The following is a 9,578-nucleotide window of genomic DNA, read 5'->3' as shown; positions in this document are numbered from 1 at the left end:
TATTTTGCAAATTTTAATGGTTGTGTTGCTTTAACTAGTGATACTTGGACAACTCTTCAAGTATACAATTATAATCTATCCAATGACAAGTAACACAAATATATGGCTCATCTTGAAGAAATTTAGGGAAGAAAGTTGCCGATTTTCTATTTTACAGATGAAATACCAAAATTGACAATGTTATGAAGAACAAAGATAATTGCATTTTAACAGATAAAAATATTCATGTGCTAAGTAAAATTTTAATAGATGTTGGGAAAAATGACACTTTTACCCGTGAATTATAAGCTTATAGCACTTTTCCCCCCTTAGTTATTCACGTATTCACATTTGTCACTTCAATTATTTTTAAAGTGGTAGTTTTCCCCCTTTGATGTTAAATGGACATTTGTACTATTAAAATAATTATTTCATTTATTTTTGTTCTCTAACAAATTATTACTTATATGTTGGATGACCACGATTTGAATCGAATCAGACACTATAGCAATCGAACTTAAACAGTAGGGACGGTTCTTATTACGATTCAAAACTGAAAAAATGCTTATTCAAATTTGATGGCTTAATTGCTAATTTGCTATCTCCCAAATAGTTCAATGGTCTATTTGTATTTTTTCCCTATTGAGTTCTGTAATTTTGTATATTGAGTTCTGTAATTTTGTATATTGAGTTCTAAAATTGTGAATATAGAGTTAAAAAATTATGTATATAGAGAAACAAATTCGGAAGACAAACGGAAAGTTAACTGCAAGGAAGGAAGCAATTTTTTTTTTTAATCCATACGACATCATTTTGAAGCAAAACGACGCTGTTTTGGACGCAGGTCCACCTCATAACTATTGCTAATTTGCTATCCTCTTCTGCTAAATATTCAAATTCGCTCCTGACTTGGTAATCTAGAATTTACACTATCGGACGCAATGACTAATCCTATCGCTGAATTGTAGACACCTCTAAAAATGTAACAACTAGCATGCATATCTATGTTTACTATTTAAAGATAACATGAAAATTTTATTATTTTCTTATAATTTTTAAATTTAAATTTTATATTTAATATAGTTTTAGAATAGGGATCACCTCCAACTATATACCAAAATGGAGTTAATACCCAAAATCGTCCTCGACTATAGTGTTTTTTCTCAATTTCGTCCTAAACGACTTTGGTGACCTAATATCGTCCCAGACTTTTGTGTTTCGCGCAATTTAGTCTCAGACTTTTGTGCTTTTGCTCAATTTAGTCCATCATTTGTTATTCTGTCCATTTGGTGTTAAATAAATAGACAATTAAGTAATTTTAATATTGGCATCTCTTTACTCATAGACATGTGAACTGCGAAATCCTTTTTTTTTTTTTACGAATTACTCCCAGAATTACTCCTAAAGCTGCGAATATAAAATTTGATTTGCAGGTCCGGGAGTAATTCTGGGTGTAATTCATACAAGAAAGAGGAATTTCGCACTTCACAAGTTGAAAGTAAAGAGAGATCAATATTAACATTACTAAATTGTCCCTTTATTTAACACCAATTTGACGGAATAACAAATGGAGGACGAAATTGAGCGAAACACAAAAGTCTGGGACGATATTAGGTCACCAAAGTCGTTTAGGACGAAATTGAGAAAAACCACTATAGTCGAGGACGATTTTGGGTATTAACTCTACCAAAATGCAATTAGACTATTGAATTTTTAAAAAATAGTAATTCTATTTTTAGTCTTATATTTATAGGTGACAGTTTACTTTTAGTCACTTTTTAGCATAACATTCTCATTTGGTCCTAGTATTATTATGGCATGACCATTTTTAGTCCTCCATCAATAAAATCGTGGAAATGTCGTTAAATACAAACACATTTCGATCTTTTTTATAGAAAACAGGTTGACCTGTTATATTTTTTATGTTTATTTTTTTTGAAAAAATTCATAATTGAAGACTGAAATGCACTTAAATTTAACGAAATTTAAATTGTTTTGTTGATAGAGGACCAAAAATGGTCATGCAACAATAATACTAAGACAAAAAGTGGATGTTCTGAAAAAAAAAAAAGGATTAAAAGTGGACCGTCACCTATAAATCTAGAACAAAAAATGGAATTAACTCTTTAAAAAAAAAAAAGCCTTCATTTGAACACTTAAACTGGTTAAAAGTGTGTTATTAACATATTTAATAGGTTATCAAAAGGTAACTAGTTAATTTTGCTTGCATGACATATCTAATGTGGCATCTGATTAAAAAAAAAAAAAAAAAAAGATCGTGACCGAGAAACCTGTTGACTTGTTTCTTCGATCTGGACGAAGAAATCGAAGACTTCTCCGTCTAATTTGAGCTAAGAAACTGACGACTTTTCTGTCCAATTTTGAAAGTTTCTTCATATGATATGACAGAGAAGCCTGCAAAGCTTCTTCGTCCATGTCGATATAGACTAATCTCTGTCCAAACTGACATGGATGAAGAAACCATGACAACTTGGTTGCCATGGACAATTCACAATTGTCATGGCAGTTGGTAGGTTGTTCTTGCTATTTTTTTTAAATATACTTATTTTAATTTTTAAAAAACATTAATTTACATGACATCTTAGTGACATGTGACTGGAGTTAACATGCTATTATATATCAAATAGATTAATTGCATAATTTTTACAAGTTTAAGAGAATACGAGTTCAATCAAAGATTCTTTTAACTCGATGATTTAATTATGTTTTATTATATAGTTAGATGATCTATCTATAGTTTTTAAATATATAAAATTTATTTCCCAATTTTTTGATCAATAATTTGTTCACTAAGTTAGTTGATTGAAGTCTACCAAAAGGAATTGGTGAGGTTTCTTGATGTCCAACTCTCCCATGCGTTCCTGGGCAAATCAAATCGGTTGATTTCTTGACCAATCTCTCTCTTCAACTCTCCCATGCGTTTATGGAGTCCAGATTCTCTCTCTTTAACATGCTCTTGGAGTCCAGATTCCCAATGTATCCTTGTGGTGTCTAGTTATTTGGATGTTTTCTTCCTACTTGATAAAAAAAAAAAGATCTTGATTAATTGAATTGCACACCCTATAGAAGTTAGAAATAATATAAGATAACATTTTTTTTAAAAAAAAATGATGAATAACAGTGCTGTACTTTTTTATTTTTTTCAGCTCAAAGAATTAATGTTCCCACCACTGAGTTCAATCCTATGAGGATATGACCTAACAGGTGTCATTACACTACATGGTAACTCTCAGTTAAATTGTCATATCTTCAAATTAAATGTGAAATTATTAATCTAATCATAATCCTTAATCCTCACAATCCCCATTCATGGACATTGTGTGTTTAGAATCATATTGAAACAAGATTCTATGGGAGAAGAGTAGGATACTTGGACCCATTGAGGTTCACACCAAAAATATCAATTCCTTTTCACTGAGGTACACACACTCCAAGTCACAATCTTTACTTGCAATGCAAAAAAAGGAGCTTTCTTTCTTTCTTAATGCTGACTAAAAAATCTCCCCTCTCTCTCTCATTATCTACATTTCACATTCCTCTCTCCTCACTTGCCCATACTTGCTTACACGAAATCCATTCCAACCAATCAGAACCCATCAAACTTCATCATTATGACCTCAACAAGATTGCCCATTCATCTCTCTCTCTCTCTCTCCCCCCAAAACAACAAGATAGACAAAATCCTCACCTAAAAGCACAACCTCAAAATCTCTTGTCCTTTGATGCTTACCCTTGTTGCCACGTGTTCCTCCCTCCCACCACTAACAACAATAACCAACTGTTATTTCACTCTCACAGTCTCACTGCCCTGCATTTATGTTATAAACTCATTTCCACAACAAAGAGGAAAGAGGAGGAGAAGGAAATAGGCATCCATTTTCATCCCATTTCCACTATCTTCTTTTCTTCTCCTTAAAAGAGAGATTTTTATTTGATTTTTTCTCTCTCTGTGTGTATAGTGTATACTATCAAGAATTCAAGATTCAAGATTCAAGAAACAGAATTTTTGTTTCCCTTGAAAAAAACAGAGTGACCATCAATGGCTTCTCTGGTTTCTTCACCATTTTCACTGCCCAAAACCAAGTCATCCTTTTCTCAAAAGCATTACTTTCTCCACACATTTCTCCCCAAGAAACTCGCCCAACCCAACTCAAAATCCCCCAAGAGGTTCCAATGTGCGGCAGTTGGGAACGGGCTATTCACTCAGACCACTCCCGAGGTTCGCCGAGTGGTGCCGGATAATACCCAGGGCCTGCCCACCGTGAAAATAGTGTACGTAGTGTTAGAAGCGCAGTACCAGTCATCCCTCACGGCCGCAGTTCAAAGCCTGAACAAAAGCGTGGACTTTGCTTCGTTTCAGGTTGTCGGGTACTTGGTTGAGGAGCTCAGAGATGAGAGCACCTACAAAACGTTCTGTCAAGATCTTGAGGACGCCAATATCTTCATTGGGTCGTTGATTTTTGTGGAGGAATTGGCCTTGAAGGTGAAGGCTGCAGTGGAGAAAGAAAGGGAGAGGCTTGATGCAGTTTTGGTGTTCCCATCAATGCCTGAGGTGATGAGGCTCAACAAATTGGGTTCTTTTAGTATGTCCCAATTGGGACAGTCCAAAAGCCCATTCTTCCAGCTTTTCAAGAAGAAGAAATCCTCTGCAGGGTTTGCTGATCAGATGCTGAAGCTTGTGAGGACACTGCCTAAGGTTCTCAAGTATTTGCCCAGTGATAAGGCTCAGGATGCTAGATTATATATACTTAGTCTCCAGTTTTGGCTCGGCGGTTCGCCTGATAACTTGTCCAATTTCTTGAAAATGATCTCTGGGTCATATGTGCCTGCTCTGAAAGGGACCAAGGTTGAGTATTCTGATCCTGTTCTGTTCTTAGACACTGGGATTTGGCACCCATTGGCTCCTTGTATGTATGATGATGTGAAGGAGTATTTGAACTGGTATGGAACCAGGAGGGATGCTAATGAGAAGCTTAAAAGCCCCAATGCACCTGTGATTGGACTGGTTCTGCAGAGGAGCCATATTGTGACTGGGGATGAGAGTCACTATGTGGCTGTGATTATGGAGTTGGAGGCTAGAGGGGCTAAAGTGATCCCCATTTTCGCGGGAGGGCTGGACTTTTCGGGTCCAGTCGAGAGATACTTCATCGATCCCATCACTAAGAAGCCTTTCGTGAATTCAGTGGTGTCACTCACTGGCTTTGCTCTTGTTGGAGGGCCTGCAAGGCAGGACCATCCAAGGGCTATCGAGGCCTTGATGAAGCTCGACGTGCCTTACATTGTCGCATTGCCATTGGTGTTCCAAACCACCGAGGAATGGCTGAACAGCACTCTCGGGCTGCACCCAATTCAGGTGGCTCTGCAGGTTGCTCTCCCTGAGCTAGATGGAGGCATGGAGCCTATCGTTTTCGCTGGCCGGGACCCTAGAACAGGCAAGCCTCTTATTGTCATTTCATACTTTCATTCACCATACATGTTAACCATGATATTAACTGCAAAACTGTGGAGAATGACTAGAATAGAATGTATGTTGGATTCTTGTACACTGTTGTCTTGTGATCTTAGTGCTCAACATGTTTAATTTCTGTACTTTTTACTTTCTCGTGTATATTTAAATCGATATTTGCAAACTATAGGGAAATCACATGCACTTCACAAGAGAGTGGAGCAGCTTTGCACTAGGGCAATCAAATGGGCAGAATTAAAAAGAAAATCAAAGGTATTTGCTCTTCGGTACTATGTTTGATACTAAGTTGTTTTGTTCTTTATTTCTGTGGTTAGAATATAATAAGGCTTAATGTCACAGTTTCTTCTAATCACCAACATTGCAGATAGCTACTAAAATGTTAAGATAATAGTGTCTTTCATTGATCACATAGCTTAAAGAAATGCACTCACCAATGACAATACTTGCCCTTGTTAGATCCTTAAAGTATTCTGGTAATTACTTGCTGGTTTGAATATATGTGGACCCATTTCTTAGAGAAAGTTGAAACTTTTAAGGTTTCTATTAGGATGTTAAAAAATGGAACTTTGTTTATGTTTTTATCTTAACTGGATGGCGACTTTTGTTAGGTCTTGCTTATACATAAGAACATCCTATAACTTTAAGATCAACTTAGCTTATTCCTAACTTAACAGGCCATTTGTATGTGTTGAAAGATTCTGCTAAAATATTTAAATACCCAACAAAAATGTTTGCTTTCCTCTCGTGATGTAGTTCTGTTGGTTGTTGCAGACTGAAAAGAAACTAGCGATAACTGTGTTTAGTTTCCCTCCAGACAAAGGGAACGTTGGAACGGCTGCATATTTGAATGTGTTTGCCTCCATATATTCTGTCCTCAAAGATCTCAAGGAGGATGGTTATAACGTTGAGGGTCTCCCGGAGACATCTGAGGCCTTAATTGAAGATGTAATTCACGATAAAGAAGCTCAATTCAACAGCCCGAATCTTAACGTAGCGTATAAAATGAGCGTTAGGGAGTACCAGAAGCTAACCCCGTATGCTACTGCACTGGAAGAGAACTGGGGAAAGCCGCCTGGTAACTTGAACTCTGATGGGGAGAATCTGTTGGTGTATGGGAAACAGTATGGGAATGTGTTTATTGGGGTTCAGCCCACGTTTGGGTATGAGGGGGATCCGATGAGGCTTCTGTTCTCGAAATCAGCGAGCCCTCACCATGGCTTTGCTGCTTACTACTCGTTTGTGGAGAAAATTTTCGGAGCTGATGCTGTGCTTCATTTTGGCACTCATGGCTCCCTGGAGTTCATGCCTGGGAAACAGGTGGGGATGAGTGATGTTTGCTACCCCGACAGTCTCATCGGGAACATCCCGAACGTGTATTACTATGCAGCTAACAACCCGTCTGAGGCAACCATAGCCAAGCGTCGGAGCTATGCAAACACCATTAGCTACTTGACTCCTCCAGCAGAAAACGCGGGCCTGTACAAGGGACTAAAGCAGCTAAGCGAGCTCATCTCGTCCTACCAGTCGTTGAAAGACACGGGCCGTGGTCCCCAGATTGTTAGCTCGATCATCAGCACGGCTAGGCAGTGTAATCTCGACAAGGATGTGGATCTTCCCGAGGAAGGCCAAGAAATCTCCCCTAAAGAACGAGACCTCGTGGTTGGGAAAGTGTACTCCAAGATCATGGAGATAGAGTCTCGTCTCTTGCCATGTGGGCTCCATATCATCGGGGAACCCCCGTCTGCACTGGAGGCAGTGGCAACGCTGGTTAACATTGCTGCTTTGGACCGCCCCGAGGATGAGATTTCCTCGCTCCCGGGGATACTGGCTGAGACAGTTGGAAGGCAGATAGAAGATGTGTATAGGGGAAATGACCAGGGCATCTTGCGAGACGTGGAGCTACTTCGCCAAATAACCGAGGCCTCGAGGGGAGCAATCACTGCATTCGTGGAACGCACCACTAACAAGAAAGGCCAGGTTGTTGATGTTGCTGACAAGCTGACTTCAATCCTCGGGTTTGGAATAAACGAACCGTGGATTCAGTACTTATCCGGCACCAAGTTCTACAGAGCTGACAGGGATAAACTGAGAGTTCTATTCCAGTTCCTGGGAGAGTGCTTGAAGCTAGTTGTGGCTGATAATGAGCTGGGGAGCCTGAAACAAGCTCTGGAAGGAAAGTATGTCGAGCCTGGCCCCGGTGGTGACCCAATCAGAAACCCGAAAGTCTTGCCAACTGGTAAGAACATTCATGCCTTGGACCCTCAGGCCATTCCCACAGCTGCAGCAATGCAAAGTGCAAAGGTTGTGGTTGAAAGGTTGCTCGAGAGGCAGAAAGCCGACAATGGAGGTAAATACCCCGAGACAGTCGCCCTCGTGCTCTGGGGAACAGACAACATCAAGACATATGGGGAGTCACTGGCTCAGGTTATGTGGATGATTGGAGTATTACCAGTTGCAGATACATTTGGACGGGTTAACCGTGTAGAGCCTGTCAGCATTGAAGAGCTCGGTAGGCCAAGAATCGACGTTGTTGTCAACTGCTCGGGAGTCTTCAGAGACCTATTCATCAATCAGGCATTCATCTTACACCTTTGACACCTCTTATAGTTGTCTGCTCATAATGCTAATCCTATTATTGTTTCACATACAGATGAATCTCCTTGACCGGGCAGTGAAAATGGTGGCGGAGCTAGACGAGCCAGAAGATCAAAACTATGTGAGAAAGCATGCGTTAGAGCAAGCAAAGGAGCTCGGTGTTGAGGTCCGGGAAGCTGCTTCAAGGATCTACTCAAACGCCTCGGGGTCTTACTCCTCCAACATAAACCTGGCTGTCGAGAATTCCTCGTGGAACGACGAGAAGCAACTGCAGGACATGTACTTGAGCCGAAAATCATTTGCATTCGACTGTGATGCTCCCGGTGCTGGCATGACCGAGAAGCGCAAAGTCTTTGAGATGGCTCTTAGCACAGCTGAAGCCACCTTCCAGAACCTCGATTCCTCCGAGATTTCCCTCACAGATGTCAGCCACTACTTTGATTCTGACCCAACAAACCTCGTACAGAATCTGAGGAAGGATGGAAAGAAGCCAAATGCATATATTGCTGACACAACCACAGCTAATGCACAGGTAAGTCTCATTTTATGTGTCTGGTCAGTTAACGAAGGACTAAAGTTATTGTGTAATGTCTTGTTTGGTGACATTATAGTATTGGTTACAATATAGGTAAGAACACTGTCTGAGACAGTGAGGCTGGATGCAAGGACAAAGTTGTTGAACCCGAAGTGGTACGAGGGGATGCTATCGACAGGGTATGAAGGGGTTAGGGAAATAGAGAAAAGGCTGACGAACACAGTGGGGTGGAGTGCAACTTCGGGGCAAGTGGACAACTGGGTGTACGAGGAGGCGAACACGACATTCATTCAGGACGAGGAGATGTTGAACAGGCTAATGAGCAAGAACCCGAATTCGTTCAGGAAACTGGTGCAGACATTCTTAGAGGCGAACGGGCGTGGTTACTGGGAAACCTCTGCAGAAAACATAGAGAGACTAAAGCAACTCTACTCTGAAGTTGAAGACAAGATTGAGGGCATTGATAGGTAAAATGTATGTGTACAGCCAAAAACAAATGGATCTTGGATTAATGTTCAATACCAATAAGCAGCTACTTCTCTAACCCCTCTCAATGGGGAACATATGATTCTGTTTAAAAACTATGAGGTTTAGTCTGTCAACTTTTGTTCAGCTCTATTGTAATCAAATTCATTCTTGAGGCTTCTCCCCTCATTGTAATTGACTCTCCTGATTTGTTATCGACTAGAATATATATAGGTCCATAATCAGTTGAGAACGAACTGCGAACTTATAAAAGATTGCACTTACTACATGATTGCACCACACTCGGATACAATTGCACCACAAAGTCCTCCAGTCATATTTGGACATCGTAGTAGTGCAATCATGTAGTAGTTGAGGTACAATCCTTGATAAGTTTGCAGCTCGCAAGTTAAGTATATACGGGTGCATTACCGTACGTCTATATGCAAAGATTAAAGGACCAGAAACAACAAAGTGTAAATAATTAACAACACGTGCAACTTTCAACATTATAGA

General features: G+C 39.7%; 1 protein-coding gene across 1 annotated transcript; it reads left to right on the top strand.

Moving 5' to 3' along the window:
- Positions 1–3,815: 3,815 nt before the first annotated feature.
- Positions 3,816–9,312, top strand: LOC109151119 (magnesium-chelatase subunit ChlH, chloroplastic). The gene is made up of 5 exons (XM_019299040.1): positions 3,816–5,432; positions 5,637–5,719; positions 6,239–8,041; positions 8,118–8,594; positions 8,691–9,312. The coding sequence occupies exons 1-5, from the start codon at positions 4,040–4,042 to the stop codon at positions 9,066–9,068; spliced, it is 4,134 nt and encodes a 1,377-aa protein (XP_019154585.1). The 5' UTR covers positions 3,816–4,039; the 3' UTR covers positions 9,069–9,312.
- Positions 9,313–9,578: the final 266 nt, after the last annotated feature.

Source organism: Ipomoea nil, unplaced genomic scaffold (assembly GCF_001879475.1).
Source record: "Ipomoea nil cultivar Tokyo-kokei standard unplaced genomic scaffold, Asagao_1.1 scaffold0268, whole genome shotgun sequence".
NCBI lineage: Eukaryota > Viridiplantae > Streptophyta > Magnoliopsida > Solanales > Convolvulaceae > Ipomoea > Ipomoea nil.
The sequence above is the reverse complement of the archived record's forward strand: the minus strand, read 5'-3'. Positions and strand labels throughout refer to the sequence as shown.